General features: G+C 31.1%; 2 protein-coding genes across 2 annotated transcripts; both read left to right on the top strand.

Moving 5' to 3' along the window:
* Positions 1-14,467, top strand: LOC143204468 (uncharacterized). Its single transcript, XM_076417014.1, has 6 exons — positions 1-100; positions 2,937-3,643; positions 7,510-7,517; positions 12,115-12,135; positions 12,228-12,280; positions 13,650-14,467. The coding sequence occupies exons 1-6, from the start codon at positions 89-91 to the stop codon at positions 14,355-14,357; spliced, it is 1,509 nt and encodes a 502-aa protein (XP_076273129.1). The 5' UTR covers positions 1-88; the 3' UTR covers positions 14,358-14,467.
* Positions 14,468-19,027: 4,560 nt separating this feature from the next.
* On the top strand, positions 19,028-20,112 carry LOC143205254 (uncharacterized). Its single transcript, XM_076418438.1, has one exon. It carries the CDS (start codon positions 19,121-19,123, stop codon positions 20,012-20,014), a length of 894 nt encoding a protein of 297 aa, XP_076274553.1. The 5' UTR covers positions 19,028-19,120; the 3' UTR covers positions 20,015-20,112.
* The last annotated feature ends 2,346 nt before the right edge of the window (positions 20,113-22,458 follow it).

Here is a 22,458-nt window from a genome sequence, read left to right as displayed (position 1 = left end):
GTCGAAGCTCGGCTTTTCCTCTGTCTGTATAAAAGCGGAATCAATGCGTCCATAAGGCAACAGTCGTTCAACTCGTGATTGTCACAAAATGTATCTCCAAGTAAGTCACAACCCCTTTTAAATTTTATCAAGGCAGAAACCTATAATTCCCATTAAAAGTTGTTAGTATTACAGAAAAAGCTTGAACAGTATCAGTGTCTGTCTAAATATCCCTTTAAATTAAATTAATTAAATAAATCGTAATATTATATCTTAATTGATAAGCATATTGAATAAAATTTTGGTCTCATATAACAAAATATACTTTTTAAATAAATTTTTCATAATTTTCATAAAAAAATTGTTTATAATACAAAAAAAACCAGTACCAGTATTTATCCGAATGTCCCTTTATATTAAATTAATTAAAATAAATCGTAATATTATATCTTAATTTATCAAAATGCTCATTAAAAATTTGGACTTTTATAACAATACTTCATTTTCTAATAAATATCCTATAATTCCGAAACATATAATTTTCATTAAAAATTATTTATATTACAGAAAATAAATGAAATCGGCACCAGTATTTTACTAAATATCCATTTAAATTAAATTATTTAAAATAATTCGTAATATTATATCTCAGTATACAAAAATAATTATTAAAAACCTTGTTTTGTATAATAAAATTTAATTTTTTAATATTTTTAATTAATATAAAAAAATAATTTTCAAAAAAATATAAAATGTAGTTATTGCTATTATTGTGATACCATTATACTTTATTTACACTAAATTAAAGAATATTTCAAATATAATGTATTATTTATAAGGGCGATAAGATTTGTTCATAATCATTATATCAGTTATCTATGGCAAAAATACGAAACTCCTTAATAAATCACACAAAACAAAATAATTGATAAGAATGTAATAATAAAAATAAAAGTAAAAAAATATCTTATATTTTACTATTTTTTTCATATCAATATAATTAATTATGTTTAAACCTTTACATTGACAAAAACACATAATAAATTGAATGTAATTAAATTACTAATCTATCTTAAGAGTGTAATTGGTATTAGTTAAAAGTATATTCAAATATATCAGTGTAGTTTAACAAAACAAACTAAAGTATGTCTCCTAAAAAAGGTATACGCAGCATATACTTTTGAAATATTTATATTTAAAACATATAACAGAAATATGGAGATTTAACTACTTCAAAACAATTAGTTAATTTAGTAATATATCTTAAAAATGTAATTGATATTGGTTAAAAGTTTATTCAAATATATCAATATGGTTTATGTTGAAACTTTAAAATTACTGAGAACACTAAATACATTTATAAATTTAATACATTTACAAAAAATAATATATAATATAGTACAATTTTTGTAGTATATTTGCAAATAGTGTAACTAAACTCATATTAATGTATCATTCTTATTTATATATGTATACGATTGAAATTTCATTACATAAAAAAAGACCGTTTATTCATTTTCAGTTTAATTTAAACTCAACAACAACTAACATAAATGAAATTATTCTAATTGAATAGCAAGCACAAGCAAATTAACAAATTAAGAAGAGATCTTTATTTGTCTGTTTAAATTTAATTATTTTATTGATTTCGGTTACTATAACAATTCATATTATAAAACAGGGACGAAAGTTATATATTTTTATTTAAGTTATTCAATAGTTCCAAATAGCTAAAATAAAATCAATATAATTATTACAAAAAGATGTTCACATAGTTTAGGTTCAAAACCTTAAATTGATTATAATATTTAATAAGTCCAGGAAGACAAGGAAAAATAATTTTACTTCACCGAAGGAATCACTTTTAATTGAATATATTTATAAATAATGTATAAATGTGAAACATAAATGTTGCCATGTATTCATATAATTTAATAAATCTAATAAGCACTAAATGAAAAGTAAAGCCAGCAAACTATTAAATTCAACTTCAAATGTAAATAGTAGCTAGAGTAGTAGCTAATATGTCCAAAGTACTATTAATATATAATTATTATACAATGAATAATGGTTTATTTATAACTAAATATAATACTTATCTGAATAATATTTGTATCTTATAAATGTACTCCAAAGAGCATTTAAAAAATTCTGTTATAAATATTTTTGTACTATCATCACATCTTATTCATTATATCCATTAGTTTTTACGTGCTATATTCTTTGTGTGCTAAATTTTTGTGCTAATGTTTTCATTAACATTATATTTTACTCATATAACCTGTTATATATAAACTATAGGATCCAATAAATATACTAAGATAAAAAGATAGAGGACTATTCTTAGTATAGCATTCTTAATGGTTGGGATTGGCTCACCCTTTTCCAATTCTTGGTAACATTTTTGTCAGTTCTTTTTCCATCCATCGTGCAGTTTCTGCTTTGTCTTCTTAACTTTACTTATGATTCCCAATTTCGACTCTTTCTCATTTTTAATTTTGATCCTTATTATAACTCATACAATAACATACTTGATTTCTATTGATTGTACCTTTGCTGCGTTCTTTGGTCAACTATTTACACCCCTATATACTTAAAACACTTACTTTTTCTGGTAAAGTTTGTTCTATTTACCTTTGTTTTGTTTTAATAAATCTAATTTTAATAAAATTAAATTAAAATAATAAAATTTAATGAATAATTTAATAAATAATAATTTAGTTTAAATTTTTCATTCAAAGTATACCCCATCTTCGAATATCTTCGCATAACGAAGTCTTTATTACAAAGCTTCTATTATGGTAGGCTATATGGTAAATAATGTATTGATAGATATTTTTGGTGATTCTGATCATTGTTTTGTTCACTCAACTTTGTACCCAGCAATATTGAAATATTTAGCTATAACTGCTTTTGAATAATTGCCGGTGAGTTCTTAACGCTTCCATGTATTTCAGAACATAGCCCTGGTTACCTTCGCACTCTTAGTCCTCGCTAACGCCGAGGAGAAGAAAGCCGAGGAACCAAAAGCCGTGGAACCCGAAACCAAAGGAGCCGAGAAGAAACAAGAGAAGCGTGGCCTGTTCGATCTGGGATATGGCGGCGGCGACTTTGGCGGACACGGAGGTTTCGACTTAGGAGGTGGCGGAGGCGGTTTCGGAGGTGGTTTCGGTGGTGGATTCGGAGGCGGCCACGGAGGCGACATCAAGCACATCACCATCACCAAGACCATCCCCGTACCCGTCCCCAAACCATACCCCGTCACCGTCGAGAAGAGCGTACCCGTACCATACCCCGTTAAAATAACCGTACCCGTCGACAGGCCGTACCCCGTAGCAGTACCCAAACCATACCCCGTGCCCGTCGATAAGCCCGTACCTTACCCAGTCGAGAAACCAGTACCATACCCCGTCAAAGTACCAGTCAAGGTGGCAGTACCCGTACCACATCCAGTACCAGTACCCAAGCCAGTACCATACCCAGTACACAAACCAGTACCATACCCAGTCAAAGTACCAGTCGTGGTGGAGAAACCAGTACCAATATTGATTAAAGGTCACGACAGTGGATTCGGAGGTGGATTCGGTGGTGGTTTCGGAGGAGGTTTCGGAGGCGGTTTTGGAGGCGGCCATGATTTCGGCGGTCACGATTTTGGTGGTCATTAACGGCGACTGTCCATCACCCATCAGTATTTAACCTCTACCATCTCGTACATCCTCGTACTCTCAACATCTCATTTAAGCTAATTTATATTTTGTTTTTTATTTATACCTACTGTCTTTGAATAAAAAAAATATTTTCTTAAACGTCTGTCTTTTGTTTTCGGAAGTCTCAACGTAGATCTTCAGAATTGGTTCTAATATGAAACTGTTTGTTCGTGATATTTAGATTTCTGACTGACGTTCATGTTATTTTCTGTGCGACCCATCAGCCTCATGGGTTTTTAGATGTTTCAATATCTATTTAAAAAATATTGTCAAATAAAAGAACACGAAGTCTGATAAAGAATGAACAATATGGGTCACAATAAGAAATGTATTCACAGTCAAAAGCTTGAGAACGGCCAGGAAAAGACCCAGACAAGTGGAAATTTGGTAAAAACAACTCAAATTTACCAAAAAATCATTAAATAATCGAAACAAGCATAAAACTCAAAACACAAAAGGTGACCAGAGAAGATATAAAAACCAAGAAAAACAATTTTGCCTCGAAATATTTGATATGCATTAACATTGACTATATGGTACTAAATTCAATATATTCATGAATCCAAATAATGGACAGAACAAACGAGTTTATCTCTATCTAAGTGAATTTAATTGCGTAAATATCTTGCTGTGGTACTTTGACAACTGATATTTGATCATATTAACTACATTTAACAGCAACTAAGTAGAATTATTTGAATCCACAATAAAATAATGTATATTCAAACATTCTAAACCAAATGTTAATTATTTTCAGCAATTTAGCATAGTTAAAACGCAGAAATTATATAGTGTTTATCAGTTATTATGAAATTTCGTCTATATAATTATATTAAATACATGTATATCGTTGTCATATTACATAAGAAGAAATCTACTTGCTGTTCTACTGGCAGACATACCGTACGCGAAGTACTTAACATAACGACATCTGCGCACCGGCACGATTTAATTATTATCTTACTACATAAAGGAAACAATTAATTAATATGATTTAATAATGGCGAAAAAAAAAACAGACATTCTGTAACACTATCCGAGTTTTTTACCTTTTGTTTGCTAACGGACTGTGTTACGTTTAATATACATAACTGGCATTTTAGCTTTTTATTTTCTCATATTATGTCTGTTTTGGGAACGAAATAAAGTATATCGAGTAGGCTGTCATTTATTTGCCTATGTGTCTGTTAATCCTGACTAATTATCATTGAGATTAGTGCCAGGAAAATTGGTCTTGGAATAAATACAATAAAATGTAAGTAAAATGTCATATTACCATTAATACTGTTATATATTGTAACATACAGCAATATATGGAGATTCTTTTAACGTTTACATAACGGTTTAGCTACAGCAAGGAAATGTATTTATATTTATTGATGAAAACATTCTCTTTTATATACAGTAAACACATCATAAAAACCCAAAACTATTTTTATTGGTAACAAAAACAATTTTGCTCTTTTATCATAAATATATTAATAACTTTATTATTTTAAGCTTCTCAAATAATCAAAAGTACCTCAGGCAGGTAAAGAAACATTACAACATTGAAGATTATCTAACACATGGGCTGAAAATTCCAAGGCCTAACACATAGATGTCGCTAGTTTTATAATCGTCAAAATAAAGCTTCAAATCAAACGTGGTCGTAGAGACACGAATAATGCAGAACATAGTAGACGTCCAAATGTGATGGTAACTCCGGAAAACACCAAAACAATCCACAAAATCGTTGTGAATGATCGAAAGTGAAGTTGCGTAAGTTAATTAACATCGTAAAGCGACCAAAAGAACGTGTTGGTTTTATATTTTATGAGTATCTGATTATGAGAAAGCTCTGTTCAAAGTAGGTGCAGCGTTTGCTTACTGTTTACCAAAAACAATAATGCGTTAATGATTCTGAGCAGTGTTTGGCCAAATTGAAACATAACAAACCGGAATTTGCATCGATATGTGACAACGGTCGAAACATGGATCCATCATTTCACTCCGGATAGATCGTTCTACAAAAGTGGTATTGAAATGCTAGAGTGGAATTAGATTGAAATGATTGTGTGGATCTTGATGGGCATTACATTAACGAATAAAGCTAATTTTGAATAAAAAAAAAACGTGTATTCTCTGTTGCGCCCGGAGCTTTTCAACCCATGTGTTATAGTTTATCATAAACTGCTAAAACCATAACTATTTTTAGTGACAGTTAAACATTGTTACTATTTTTGAACATAACACAACTTATTTGTAGAACATGTTTGTTATTTACTTTATAATAATATTTACTACACACAATACGAGATATTGTTATAAATAAACTTAATAGAAAACATATTCTCAGATATATGAACAATTCCATTATCAAAATAGGTATAAAATTTTATATGTATTTAGATATTTTCATTTTAATTCCCTTATTGGAAACAAAATAATTCTAAAACAACCAAAATATATAAAAGTACCCACAGCCGGCCTGGTTGGCGCAGTAGTAAATGCGACAGAACAGGCAACATTGTTGTAAATTTATGTTTGTGATTTTTTGATATTTGTGATTGTCCTAGGTAAGAGTGCCGAATGTCCTCTGGGATGTCTTCTAAGTTGGTCACTCGCCAATCAGTAGGCTTAATACCGAGGACCGTGGTTCGGAGACTACGTTGAATTGTAGGTCCAGTTCAGATAAAGTCATAATTGGTTAAAGGAGATTATAAATTATATTTATAAAAAAATACCGACTTTTGTGTAAAACAAATGCAAATTAAGATGAATAGTCAGATGTGAATCACTATTATTGCTCTCTATTGAATTATTTATTAATTATTAGTTAGTTGTAATGAACATTTGCATCCTCAGAACAGTTTTACTAGATTAAGACATACAATTTTATGAACAATCATCAAAGATATGCGTATTATGTAGATTAATTTATACCACTGTTATTTTGTACTATTTTTTAAGTTATAGAGCCTTCAGCTATTTTTTAACTGAAAGCCGAAGCCACTACATTTTCTATTTATAAAATCATGGGATACTTTTTAAAACATTTTGAGAATAATTGCCGGATATGAACCAAATAATATTAAATAACTTTTTAAAAGACCCACAACAAGCATTAATATTGAAATGATTATATTCCAGGTGATCATAATAAATATTATAATATATAATAACTCAAATTTACGAATTTTTTAAAATTTATAGTTTACTATCACTCTAAAAATTACCCATGTACGTATATGTAATGCAAAATAAAATAAAAATATATATAATACATACGACTTGTTCTTTCTTCGCCATAGCACTGATAAATGATGATATTCTTCAGTTCTTACCAGTACTAAATCATGGTAAAAAAAAAGATTACAAATAAACTTAAATCTCGTAATCTAAATCGCTGTAGTACTACCTTCTCCTTTGTGAGAGGTTACAATGAGATCTGTCCAATGATAATGATCTCTTGCAGGCAATCATATCGGAACTATTGGATTCATCAAGTAGAATTTGTTTTCCGGTATAACCTTAGCAAATAATTTGTAGCCCATTATTGTAATATTTAGAAAATATGTTTATAAATACTTCCTTAACTTAAAAACAGATTTCTTAAAATGTTGACGATATATAATGAGTGACGATATATGTTAATTCTGATGCTTCCATGGGTATTATTGGTTGAGGTAATATTCCGGCTTTCATTTACGTTTAGTTCTTAGAACCTACAGTTCTTCAAATCATCTTTATATCTTGTTTTTTTGTCGTTCGAGCTAAAAGCCTAGGTCTCATTTAGGTTTTATTTGTGGTGTATATGAGACCCTAATAATTTTTGTTTCAGTTACGACGGTTAGTTTTGAATAGTTTAGCTTTACAAGTGAACAGAAGTCAGCATATATTCATACAAGATTTGCCATAACTTCTAACACTGCTTAATGATCAAACGATAAACAGAAAAATATATATTAATTCAAGCCTTCGAAGAGTGTTAATCAAGTTCCATAATGATTAGGTAACAGAAAGCTAATACTGTGAAATATCTTGTTTCCAGATATAAATAGATAAATCTCAAATTAAGGGTAACTGATACTTAATAGGCTAAACAGTGTGATATTTTTAAGAGAAGCATTTCGAGGAATACTTGTATATAGATAAAGTATGACCCTTAAGTATTGTCAGTAAAATAAATTAATATAAAAAAACCAAGCAGAGATAGCTTAAAATCCATGTTGTACAACTAATTAGATATTTAAGAGATGTAAATGTGTTAAAGCATGTCTAAACTCAAGTTTTGTAAAAGCACTTGATGAATAATATGTTTGTAATAATTACATGTGTTATAAATTTACAAGGTTATTATTAAAATAGACTTCAACATTTTCCACATTATTTAACCATTTTTGCACAATATCGGATACACTTTTTATTCCAACAAGACTTTAAGAAAATTTAATATCCACTATCAATTTTATATAATTTAAATTTTTTATTTGCATTGTAGTTACTATTAGCCATATAAAATTAACTTTTTGATATCCCTATCAAATACATCTGCATCTTAAAAGTATCATCAATAAATTTGTCAGTTGATTTGTCATTAATACAATTTTCATGCATCTTAACAATTGTGGGACACTGGATCTCAATAGTTCTATTCACACAATTCATCTAAAAGGTGATCGTACTATCACTGAGCACACTTTGGACAGTATAAACCTGAATTTATTGATTTTCTTTCTATTTGTAGTCCTGATTTTGTTTTGTGCTTCATATTCTTCAATACGCTACCCCCTCCTTTATCAATGCCAAACAGTTCCATTTTTTTAAAGTGTTATATATTCAAAGGTCGCAAACATCCGCTGTATAACCGCTTAATAACATTAAAATACGTAAACATACATGCTGGCTTCACTATCAAATATAGGCTATACAAACTTGACTGATTTGCCTTCATAAATCCCTATACCTTTTTTTCGATTGTCTTCCGTACTGTTGGTACCAAAATCTATTTTAGCTGACTTACGATTGAAGAATAATTTTCAAAAAGGGTCTAATATAAATATCAAATTGTAGACAATTATGATGACGATTTATCTAATTTATCTTATAAATAACATACTAAAGTCGAAGTATGCCAAAAAATTCGGACATAAACAATTGATGGAATGCAGAAATAATTGTTGGAAAACGATAAGTGAAGACAGTGTTTAATAACATTTGTTTGTATTTCTACTATGATCTTAGTAATTATAATAATACTTCAATAATAAATATTTTTTTATAATATTTCTACCCTATTACAGTAAAAAAATGAACGTAATGTTTTCAATGTCACACAATATAAAGCAGCGACACTTTGTTCAAGATACTTTCCATATTTAATTGATAAAATGTATCCGATCTAACACCACAAAAATATCATAGAAAATATTTTTAACAAGAAATATGATATCTAATGAACATACAGATTGAGAAATAAGAAATAATTCAGTATATTTTTAAGAAAATTCAACATCGATCGTATAAGGGCCTTGCATACAACATTTTCGACACACGCATTCACAATCAGCGTACACACAGTGTCATAAAATACTTTCACATCTCAATTTAAATCACCTACATAGCAGACCTACATAAATATTTAATTAAATCTGTTAATTAGGCAAATTAAAAACAACAAAATAACTGGCGAAATACTATTAATATTCAAAGTCCTCAGTCCAATATTGAGACAAAACAGATATTTTTAAGTAATAGTAAAATAATCAGAAACATGCTAAATTAAAGATAATTATCTTATTTTAACTGTTATTTCTGGTAGAGTCAAAATTTTTCAATAATTTTAAACTAACATTCACTTGCATCCAAGCATGATGCTGGTTTTACCTATTTATAAAGCATCAACTTTTTCTTAATGGTTGCCACATCGTGAAAAAATTTATTGGATTTAAAGAAAAAGTTATATGACAATTAAAACATGTTTTAAAACCTTTATTATAACACTTGAAATGTATCTATGAACAGTTTTATTGCTATTACTCATAAATTAATATTACTCATTAAATAATACTCTCTCAGTATACAAAAATTACCAATATTATGAAATGCCATATGGGAGCATTAAAAAAACAAATGTTTGTGTGTATTTTTCCAATAATATTATATAATAATGATCCAACATATGATCAATATATAACATTCTAATTTAGCAACAATATCTCGAATAAATTAAGAAAAATTAAGTCGACCTCTCGATGAAATTCAACGTTGTGTCGTTAAAAGACGCGTTTGAGATTACTTTTACTTTATAAGATCCAATTTTAATATATTGTCTTATATTTTTATCGATATTCATTGGCGTGGCAGCAGATGCGTTTCATTTATAATAGTTTTAATCGTTCTGACAAAGAAAAAAACAAAAATTTAATACATATTATTCTCGTTCTTAAAACAGGCGATTGTTCTAAGACCAATTAACTCTCTCTTTCATTGTTGTGGTGCATCACTGGGGTTATATAACTGTTTCCTGTTTTTCACACGACGGAATCCACTGAAGAAAGGTTGTGTACAGCCGAAATATTTTATCATATCGAAATTAATGTGTTTCAGGCTGTGATTTATACTAGAGTTGTATAATCGACGTCTGCGAAATAGTACATCGATTGTTCCTTGGTTTGCTAAATATTAGACTGGCTATTTAATTATACATGATTTATGTTTTTTGAAAAATAGTCGAATTTTATTGAATAAAACATTAGCTAAAAATTATGTAGTCTTTTTTACTTTGGTACAGTCGTGTTTTTGAGTAAGTAACTGGTAAACTATCAAAACATCAATATCAGTCAAAATTCATGAAATTATATCTTGCCATTCTTCTTTGTTGGCTACTGTTGGTCCCTTTATCCATAAAAATGCCACCCTAAAAGTGGTTTGGTATCCACAATTTCAAAAGGTTGATATCTCGCATAAATGACAATATAAATGATATATATATATATATATATATATATATATATATATATATATATATATATATATGGATTAAATTTTACTGCCACTATTGTCTTACTATAAATCAGAATTTGAATGAATTATAGCAAAAAACATCCCCTTGGACTTTTTTGAACTTAACTTGAGATTTCAAAGAATATCTTAGAAAAATATTAGCATAAATATCAAGATATTGAGTAAATGTTCCGATTTTGAAACATTTTCGTTATTTCTCATTGAATATTTTATCATTTTTTCTAGATAATTCTTCCAAACATCCATTCTTCTGACTATTACTAATTATAATTACGTCCTTCAATATAAAATTGTTGTTTTTATAATTAATGTTTCATATATTCTAGACTGGAGAAGATATATTCCTGAATAATACAATCCTGATTATATTCACTGCAAGATTTTAATCAGAACTTTAAAGAATTATTTGAATGTCATTATCTCATATCTCTTGGATTTAAATAGTTATTACATATTTTACTTCTAATTATCTCCTTTATTATATATATTTATATAGCTAACTGCTCAGTCTAATAGGTGTTTCATATATTACAAGAAGTCCAAGAATAACGCTTTAGGATAAATGGGCATGATTCGAATTTTTAGATTTATTTTATCACATGTTACAATTTATTTAAAAAGGATTTAATTTTGAATTTTGAAAGTCATCTATACTAAACATTTAGAGTTTAACATAAGGTCCGATTTTAAATGCATTAAAAGAAATATTACCAAAAATATGTAGTTCGTTTACCGCAGAAAATATTGACGATTGCTAGTTCTTCTTCCATAAAAACGTAACCAAATAAACAAAATTTAACTTTGCAATATTTTACTGTAGCATGCAGTGACTGAATCGTTGACCATAAAAGTTTAACAGCTAAGAAATTATATATTAAAATGGTAGATATAAATATAACACAAGTTTTCCAGGACTAAGTCTTGAGCAGTCTCGTAAATGTAATGAGATACTACAAAACTGATTACTTCACCGAGACTTTCAGATCAGACTCAGGAAATCAAAAGAATTGCAAGGAGACATGAATGCAAACTTTTTGCGAAAATAAACAAAACAATGTAATAAGTAAATTTAAAAAAAAATTAAACATTGTCGAAATTGCAAAAATGTATTTGGCAGACATTTCGGAGATATTTGTAATACCCTAGTGTTAAGAAATTATATTAAAGAATAAATATATTTTTGCAACTATTAACTTGATTTGTTCTTTTAGCAAATACTCTAGTATCTTCGCTAAAAGTATATCTCATCTTGTGTCACTTCTGGGAAATTTAATAATTCGAATATCAACAAAAAACTTAAAATATAATAATTATTAACACCTAAAACTACAACCAATACAGCCGCCACTGATCCGTGTTACGTTTAAACCGTATTATATCAGAGAACGGACCGTGTGACGTGTGTCTCAACTTTTTGTAGCAGTGAACTTAGCCGAAGAAAGTAACCATTTCTTACGGTAACAGGAAAACAAACGAAGTCCGCGACTTTTGGTTCCGCTGAATATAAATAGTTGTTTCCTGTTATTTTATTAGTCAGTTTCAGTCTAACTTCTTCTCGGTGTGTGTACATAATCATGAATACCTTTGTAAGTACCATCGACCATCCGACCGATCGTCGCTTGTTTAACCGACATTGTTTCGTTCAAGTACTCGCAGTATAATCGCAATTTTTTTGAAGGAATTTTTTATTAAAAAACAACAAAATCATTTAATGTCTTTAAGTAGTATCACTGTTACATTAAAATGTCACTATATCAAAACTAAAATCATTGTTTCAAGCTTTAACATATCTTGTTTTCTTTACAACATTATTTAGTACTGATATTTGTCCATGAGATATTCCTTAAATTCAACAGAAAACTACCAATTCATTACGAACCCTTTAACTGTTAACCTTTTAAATTTATTAATTTATTTTTTACCAAAATTTTCAACAATTTTTAATTATTCTGTTTGATATTTTTCTTTATATATACCAACCATTTAACAAGGAATTGTCTTCAACGAAATCTTATTAACAGAAGGGTAGTTATAATTATAAAAATATTAATTTTGTAAAACTATGTTCTTATTTTTTTTAATTTTTACCATTTCTCTTAAATTTATAGTAACTATTGAAATTTTCACGTATTTTACTTCCCTTAAACCTGGTTAATAGAAAGGTATCAATTATTATAAAATATAAAAATTTGTAACCCCATTTTGGTCTCAAATACTTTTATATGTTAGATTTTCATAAATCTTTATAAATGAGTAAAGGCAATATTTTCTTAATATTTTCTTTTAAACACAATTATTGTAGGCATAATTAGAAAAACTTGGGCTTATTAATATATTCACAATTCAAATATATTATAGATTATATATATATATTTCATACATTTATCTTGCAAACAATTTGTAACGATTGTATTTATTATTATATTTAATATTACATTATATATTTTAATCAATATCTATCAACATGATAACAACAACGCTAATATTTAACAAAATCATTAGGGCCTATATATTCTTTCTGTTATTTACTGTTGTTTTAATGAATTTATGAATGAAACTTAGGTTGTTTTAAAAAATTATTTTGTTTTCCAGAAATTCAAACTATATATTATATTAGACGTTAGTTTTTATATGTATTTTATATATTTTTAACAATTTTCTTTTAATGATAAGCAATTTTTTCAAGTGGTTGCTCTATTAGGATTTTTTTCAATAATATTTGATCTTATAAATAATATAGTATGCAGATGCTTTATTTTTTTTGCAATAGTTTATCAGAACACAAGAAGAATGTATTTTTTTGTCAAAGATAGTAAGCTATATTAATTTTTTGTTAAGATTCCATTAAAACACTTACTTTCACTCAATTATCTTCCATTCCCTTTCATCGACCACGCCATTTCGGCGCGACTTTCTTTTTCGAGCCGAACTCAACGCTCTCGTATCTGTCCCCAGGCGTCGGTGATAGCAATTTGCTGTTTAGCAACAGCAAAGGCTTTGCCCAGCGGAATCGGTGGCCTAGGCGGAGGTTCCTATGGAGGAGGTTCTTACGGTGGTGGCGGTGGCGGTTCGTCCGGCGGCCAGGTCCAGCTGGACGGCGTCCCGGACATCGAGAGCTACGGCGGCATCTCCTACCCCAACTACAACATCATCGATCTGGGCGAATACGCCAAGGGTCACGTTCCCGGAGATGAGATCAAAATCAGCAGAGACAGCAAGATCACCATTCCATCACCTTACCCGGTGAAAATACCCGTCCCACAACCCTATCCCGTTCCAGTGGACAAGCCCTACCCTGTCGTGGAGACCAAATACGTGAAAGTCCCTTATCCCGTCACCCAAGTACTAGAAAAGAAGGTCCCATACCCGGTGGAGGTCCCTAAACCTTACCCGGTCCCAATCAGTTCTGGAGATGGTGGTCAGGGTCTTGGAGGAGGACTCGGCGGCGGATTCGGAGGTTCTTTCGGTGGTCACCAAGCCCTGGAAGGTAACGGATACGGGGTACAAGAAAGCGGCGTCGACCTGCCCGCCAACGAAGGTTACGACGCTGGAATCGGAGGCGGTGCTTCTGCCAGTTCTTATGATGCCAGAGCTCTGGAAGAACAAAGTTATTCTGGAGGCGCGGAAACCGGAGGATGGCAACCACTTGGTGACGTACACTAGATCTGATCGCCATCTGCCATATTTTTCTTTTGATAAAGTTTTTCTTTGATGGGTTGCTGTTAAACGTTATACCTTACTCTTAATTTCATAAGACTGGAAACATTCTCTGTTTCTTTTTTTGTTATTGTTGATTTGTTTGTACATACTGTTAACTTTTTATAATAAAAATTAAATAAAATATATATTCTTTGATTTTTCCAATGCCTCCATTAATAAATCTAAAACAAATCTTGGTGGTATTTCAGTTAATAATTTATATAAATCTATTTTAACTGTATACTGGAATTATATGATTTGAAATAATCCTTTGGGCATGGAACAAAATCATCAAAACTGTTTGATGGGTTTCGGCTGCAGATTTCTTCAAGTGAAATAAGTAAAATATTGTCGAAAATGCAATTTTTAACATTCCATAAAATTAACTCAATACTACTAAATGGAGTAACTGTTATTTATGCAAAAAAATGTCAAAACTATCGAATTTAATTCTTACATCGCCTGCGATCAAAATACATGCAATCTGTTATATAGGACTTAAATAGAGCATCTGAATTATGAAGAGTCACTTCATTGAATTCTCTGTGATTATTTGTTCAAAAAGATGACATTTTAGCAAGCATTTCAGTTATATTTAAATTGTTCGTAGAGAAAAAAAACTAATACCAACACACCAGTTTGGGTTTATTAACAAGCACTCAACAATTGACCAGGTCCACAAAATATCAGATGTTATTGAAAAAGCCTACGAAAGTAAAAAGTGTTCTCAGCTATATTCTTAGATCTAGCACAAGCCTTCGATAAGGTTTAGCATGAAGCCCTTGCTCATAAACTATGAAAAATGCTACCAAAACAACACACCGAACTATTAAAATCGTACATTACAACCAGAATATTTAGAATCAAACAAGAAGAAGCTTGCTCTACAATGAAGCTAAAGCAAGTGTATTACAAGTAAGTGAACTGGGACCAATGCTTTATCTATTCTACACTTGTGATATACCACAAATGAAAAATAATACGATGGCTACATTTGCTGATGATACTGCGATTATAGCTGTCGGAGACAATAGTGAAGAAGCCAGACAAAAATTAGAACAGGCAAGGGAACATATAAATAATTGGACACAATGGAAAATACGAACTAATGAAAGTAAATCTCTACATGTGCAGTTCATCTATAAACAGACCGTACGAGCATAACATTAAATAATACTATCATTCCATATAGAAACAACGCTAAAACCTGGTAATGAATCTTGATGCAAAACTCCGCTGGAAGGAACATATAAAGAAGAAAAGAACAGAACTGGAATTGAAATATAGGAAACTGCACTGGCTAATTGTAAGAAAATCACAATTATCAGTACATAATGAAATGCAATTATATAAGCTACTACTGAAACCTATATGGACAAACGGAGTTCAATTATGGGGATGTTCTGCAAAAAGTAATATAAATAAAATATAAATTTTTTAGAACAAAGTCTAGAGAGGTATTGTGGGCATCCAAATACTATATGGCTAATTACATCGAGACCTTCAGATACCCACAGTCAGTCAAGAAATCCAGAGAATTGCAAGGGGGTATGAGGAAAAATAATATTATAAAGTATTATAGCTTTTGGATACCACCAGAACAGGGCACAGACTCAAAAGAATCAAACCATCTGATCTTGTGTAGTGTTGTGTAATGAGGTGCATATAATAAAAAATACAGCAGTGGCATGTATAAACATTATTCCACCAGAGACTGAGATAAGGCCGGTGGGTCCTTCTGGTTATATACCTAGATTTAAGTTATCATAAAGACAAATTGTAGGTTAGTCGGACACGACTAGTAACAACGTAATAATTAAATAATAATAAAAAATATTTAAATTTTGTTATGGTAGAATTTTATAATCATTTAAAATATTTCAGGTGACTGATACGACCATATACTATTATACTAAAAATGTAGTAGACACTAATACTATATATGTATAAAAATCGTAATATTTCCGTATGAAATATTATGTAATTTTTAGCTAAAATCAAATAACATCGAGTTATATAATTCACTAATTAATTTTAACGAATACTGCTCATAATAGTTCTAACATTTTTGCCGACATCTGTGCAATTACCTATATTTGTAAAAGTTTAATGAATTTTACTAAAACTCCATAATTAATAGTTGCAATTTTTTCTTCTTCATTTACACTTATATCTAAAAAATCCCTAGCTATTTAAATTTCTTGGAATTACTTGCAAATGTCTTGTAATCTAAAGGCATTACTATAAAGTATTTTAATGAGGTCTATGAATTATATTATTACCGGTTCGATATATTACAATATATTTATTTAAATTAAATGAATGTTTGAGCATCGGTTAATATTATTTGCTTTCTGGTCGTCTAATATAAATTAGACAGAATCAGTAAAGTGCTTGTTATAAACATTAACTAATAGAACATAATGTAAAATGTTTTTTTTTTGCAACAATATCTAAATAATTTTGAAACAAATGTGATTATTTGATACAGATATGGAAATTTATACACTGAAAATTGTTATAAAATTCAAATAAAACTAATATATAATGCAAGACGTGCTACAAGTACTACTTCTATTCAAAAACAAGTTTTACCTTTATACTACCAAACCTATTCTAATCATAGTTATATAACCATTGGTTAGTTTGAATCACCACTACAGGCACCTGTAATGAAAATATTTTATTAGGAAAGCATTTCATTGGTCGACGATTTCATACGCATCACGTGACTAACCTCTAACAAGTCTCATTCTATTGACCAATTAAATTTCAAATAAAACTAAAATGTGATTTTCCAAACTATTTATTAATATTAATTTCTATACACATGCAAATATTATACAATATCAAGAAACTAAAATATAGATATATAATGAATGTATATAAAGTATAAAAATGAACAATAATGAACTATAAATATAAAAATAAAAATTAACTAAATGTGGATATTAAAATGGCTGCATTCTATTTGAAAACATAACATATCTCATGGCAAATATAATCAAAATTGTTATAGCTCTTTTTCCTTAATCGAAAAGAGAAGGACATAGAGGAGGAGGAAGAGAAAAACATACCAAGAAATAATACAATAATAAAAAATTAAAATGATATATATCAAAATTACTGCTATGCTTCTATTATAGTAAAATCAAGAAGTTCAAAAGACAGCTTAAGCATCTATTAACAAAATAACAAAACAAGCACGATAATCGCTTGTCTGTAAAATCAAGCTCATCTTGTTGGTCTACAACTTGTATTATATTATTTTCTATTTATATTATTATTATAGTTACTATTTTCTATTAATATTCTTTAATATTCTATATTTGTATTTTATTATATTGTATTTTATTAACATCTTTGTTGAAAAGTTTATCTCGGTTAATAAGCCTTAAGCCAAAATAATAATTATAAGTATCTTGACCAATATTTGTATTAAGTAAATTGAATTTTGAATTAATGGCAGTGTACAAATAACTTTTTAAAGAGTAACACAAACTTTTCATGTAGTATAATGACATTTACCTTTAATGTAATTTTACCATTGGCTCATTTGGACATATATTGGTTTTAAAATGTGGGTAATGTTTTCATGTTTTCTTCTGTTGTATTCCTATATATATATATATATATATATATATATATATATATATATATATATATATATATATATATATATATATATATATATATATATATATATATATATATATATATATATATAGGACAACAAAAATGCTTTATATAAAGAATTGTATACGTATCAGAACGTGTACATCATATTATTCACGAATATTTGGGTATGAGAAAGCTCCGTGTAAAGTGGGTGCTGCGCGAGCTCAATTTTGATGAAAAACAACGACGAGTTGATGATTCGGAGTAGTGTTTGAAGATGATTAAGAGTGATAAACCCGAGTTTTTGCGTCGATATGTGACAATGGATGAAATGATATGAAACATGGCTCCACCATTTCACTTCGAAGTCCAATCGATAATCATCCGAGTAAACGCAACAATCGGTTGACAAGTTTATGGCGTCTGTATTTTGGGATGCGCATGGAATAACGTTCATTGTCTACCTTGAAAAAGAACCATTGACAGCGACTATTACAAAGCGTTATTGGGCCGTTTGAAAGACGAAATCGCCAAAAACGACCGCATTTGGAGAAAAAGAAAGGCCGCTTCACCAAGACAATGCACCGTGTCACAAGTCAGTGAAAACGAAAGCAAAAATCCATCCATCCACCGTATTCTCCAGATCTGCCCCACAGCGACTATTTCCTGTACTCAGATCTCAAAAGAATGCTCGCTGGGAAGAAATTTTCGTTGAATGAAGAGGTGATCGACGAAACTGAGGCCTATTTCGAAGCAAAAGAGAAATCGTACTACAAAAATGGTATTGAACAGTTGGAAGGAGGTTGCTATAATTAGTGTATCACCCTTGAAGGGCATTATGTTAATAGCCCATCGGTCCCATCAACATTTGGTTATAGGCAGAGGACATTTCAATTGACCTGTTACTCTATGATAGTGATTTAGATTAGAAGAATGATATAATTTTACCTAGAATTGAAATATATATTAGATATCTATGCCAACGTCATTCAGGCATATGTGTTTCTATCAATTTTTACTGTTACTGTCAGTACAATGACGTTCACATAAAACGCGTATAGACTATATCCAGTATAATTGAAAACTAGCTAAATTCGTTGTAGTTAAAGATGGCCGACGACAGCAATGCGGAACAACAAACCGACACTTCCAACAAACAAGAGAAAGGCACTTCGTTCACCATCAACAAGATCCACGTTCGAATCGGTAAGCCCTTTCCCATGCATAGCAAACAGGGAAACTGGGTCAACTGCCTGTCGTCCCTGCCGACTATTCCCGAGAAACAAGCCAATTACGTCCCCATGCCCTACACCTTCCGTCTCCCCCCGGCCCCCAAACCAACCCATGTCAAGAATGTGGTGGCGAAAAGTCCCCCCTTCCATCTACTCCTAGATCACACCATAGCCGTCATCTGGATGGTGTTCTCCAACGAGACGTACGATTCACCCTTGGGCATCGTGCAGCTTCAATGGGCGTTGGCTTTCCTCAAAACCATCTACTCGAAAAGCGGGGAGAGACCCAAGGACGTCGAGCTCTGTATCGAGGTCATCGAGGACCAGCTCATCGAGCAATATGCTGGCATGGCCAAGCAGCTCTCTCAGATGGATAAAATAAACGACTCCTCCCACTATGCGGACGGAGCATTCGGCTCGAAAACCGTAGTGGTTCAGACCTTTCCTTTCTCTAAGAACTACGCCGACCTGGTGGAGAAACTAGGCGAGAAACAGGCGGACGACGTGCCGTCGATTACCTCGGCGGCGGCCCAGGAGGAATTGGAGAATCTGAAGAAGGCTGCGGGCGTCGAATCGATGGAGAAACTTGACTCGGTGTCGAGGGAGAAGGCCGTCAACGTGCTGAAGATCTGGCATCACGAACAGACCGGCAAGATCAAGGAGGAGATGAAGAAACTGAAGTCGATCGAAGAACAGATCCAGCAGGTCAACGCCGGGAACTTCCAGTATTTGGACGCGGCGCAGATGGAGACTCTATTCTTTGAGGATTGAACCATCCATACGTTACTTAATACTGTTCAATTTTTATATTACCTAGGTACCTGTAATATTATAATTGCCTATAATATGATATAAAAGAGTCTTAGTAACACTGCGTGACACAATCCTTCTAACATGAATAGGATTACGTGTTTGAATTCCTTATTACATTATAGCCTCATATCATTCAAAATAAGCCTCATTATCGGCGATCACCTCTTCATTCGACGAAAATTTCATCCCAGCGAGCATCCTTTTGAGATCTCAACAGGAAATAGTCGCTGGGAGCCAGATCTGAAGAATACGGTGGATTAGGAACCAATTAGAAGCCCAATGCATGGATTTTTGCCATCGTTTTCACTGACTTATGACACAGTGCATTGTCTTGGTGAAGCAGCACCTCAAACGGTCCAATAACGGTATGTAATAGTCGCTGTTGATGGTCCTTCCTTTGTCAAGGTAGTCAATGAAAGTTATTCCATGCACATCCCAAAATATAGACGCCACAACCTTGCCAGCCGACTGTTGAGTTCTCCCACGCTTTGGAGCGGGTTCATGGTGTGCAGTCTACTTGGATGACTGTCGATTGAACTTCGGAGTGATATGATGGAGCCATATTTCATCCGTTGTCACATATCTACGGAAAAACTCGGGTTTATTATGCTTGATCATCTTCAAACTCTGCTCCGAATCATCAACTCGTCGTTGTTTTTGGTCAAAGGTGAGCTCGCGCGGCACGCACTTTGCACATGGCTTTCTCATACCCAAATATTCGTGAATGATACGATGTACACGTCCAGTTGATATACTTAGAGTGTCTGCTATTTCATTCAATTTCAATATACGATCACTCAAAATCATTTTATGGATTTTTTAAATGTATTCCTCGGTAACAACCTCTTTTGGGCGTCCACTGCGTTCATCGTCTTCGGTGCATTCATTTCACCACATCTAAACTTAGCATACCAATCCTTGATGGCTGATTTTCTTGGGGCAGTGTCCGGAAACTCGGAATCAAGGCAAGTTTTTGCTTGAACTGTACATTTTCCCCTCAAAAAGCACTATTTTTTCAACACGCGAAATTCCTTTTTATCCATTTCTATTCACAATAACAAAAGTTGCTTCACTCAAAATGCTATAATTCACAAACTAATGATCCAACAGCAATCAAATTTATACACGCATCTTTTGAGAGCCAGGGCTAATTAAAAAGCATATGGATTTATTTCTAAAAGCGCCATCTATGTGTCAAACCGGGGATCTTTCAATTGACATGTTATATGGGATAAAAATGATAAAAGATCTTAGTATTTGAAAACTGTTTTCTCTAAATTAAGTGATGCTATATTAAAAGAAGGCATTTTTGTTGACGCACAAATAAGAAAACTTGTAAAAAACAATGAATTTGATGAAAATATTATCGCGAAAAGGTTAAGGGCTTGGTTATCACTAAAGAAAGTAATTCATGGAATTTTAGGCATTCGTAAAATTTAAAACGATTAGGTAATTTCTTGGATTCCCATTTCGATTTTTCCCCCATAATCTTGGAATGGTGAGTGACGAAAAAGGTGAATGCCTTCACCAGGATATAAAAGAGATAGAAGAGATTTAACAAGGAAGCAGAGCTGCTAAAATGTTAGCAGATTACTGCGGGTTTGTAATGAAAGGGGATTCTACTGTTCATAAGAGGAAAATTTAATATTTCGTCATTTTCTTTCAGAATATAAAGCTCATTTATTCCGTTAACCACTTAAATCTGAGCTATTTTGGTTCATTCGCTATTTGTAAATATGTATTACCATTTTTTATAAAACTAATAATATAAATAAAGAAATCAATACGTCGTAATTTATCTCAATTTATAATAACTTATAACAAAATAGAAAACAATGCTAAACTAAAATAGTTTGAGTAAAAAAGGAAATACATTCCTTGCTCTGGCGCATTCGCCATTGTATAATATACGTGAGTTAATTATTTTAGTTATCAAAAAGATCTTTTAAGAAACATCAAGATGTATTTTTTTCGTGTAATATTTTTTGCGAAAGTAACTAGAGCGTGCCCTGATGCTTTTAAGATACTGCTCGAAATAGCAACTGCGAAAAAAATGCCTTTCTACGGAAGAAAAAATCGAATGCATTATGGTAATTCTTAACGATACGGAGATGGCCATTGCTACATAACGGATTTTTGATCCGTATTGTTAATTGTTGGTATGCGCGACTGCAGTTTAAAAATAATTGGCGTTTGCGTTCGTGGTGTTTAAAGAACGGCATTCATTTGTAATACATCAGGTAAACTTTCGAAAAATATCCGGATAAGAACCTGGAGGCCACAGGAAGAACAGATTTTTACGAAATATAAATTAAATGAATAGGCACTCACCATTAGACGGCCCCAAAAATAATTGTTTAAATAAATATCATCATACTTTTATTATATTTCCAGTTTGAAAT

Source organism: Rhynchophorus ferrugineus, unplaced genomic scaffold, assembly GCF_030347505.1.
Source record: "Rhynchophorus ferrugineus isolate W39M unplaced genomic scaffold, kcgeb_rfMv2 rfM11, whole genome shotgun sequence".
In the NCBI taxonomy this organism is placed as follows: domain Eukaryota; kingdom Metazoa; phylum Arthropoda; class Insecta; order Coleoptera; family Curculionidae; genus Rhynchophorus; species Rhynchophorus ferrugineus.
Note: the sequence above shows the minus strand (reverse complement) of the source record. Positions and strands in the feature narration are given on the sequence as shown.

Bases quoted from the DNA above. Each gene is read 5' to 3' on its own strand.
- LOC143204468 (XM_076417014.1), top strand. The intron at 12,136-12,227 runs GTAACCATTTCT...TTATTTTATTAG, and splicing joins AGTGAACTTAGCCGAAGAAA to TCAGTTTCAGTCTAACTTCT. The intron at 12,281-13,649 runs GTAAGTACCATC...ATCTGTCCCCAG, and splicing joins ACATAATCATGAATACCTTT to GCGTCGGTGATAGCAATTTG.
- LOC143205254 (XM_076418438.1), top strand. From the start codon at position 19,121: ATGGCCGACGACAGCAATGCGGAACAACAAACCGACACTTCCAACAAA.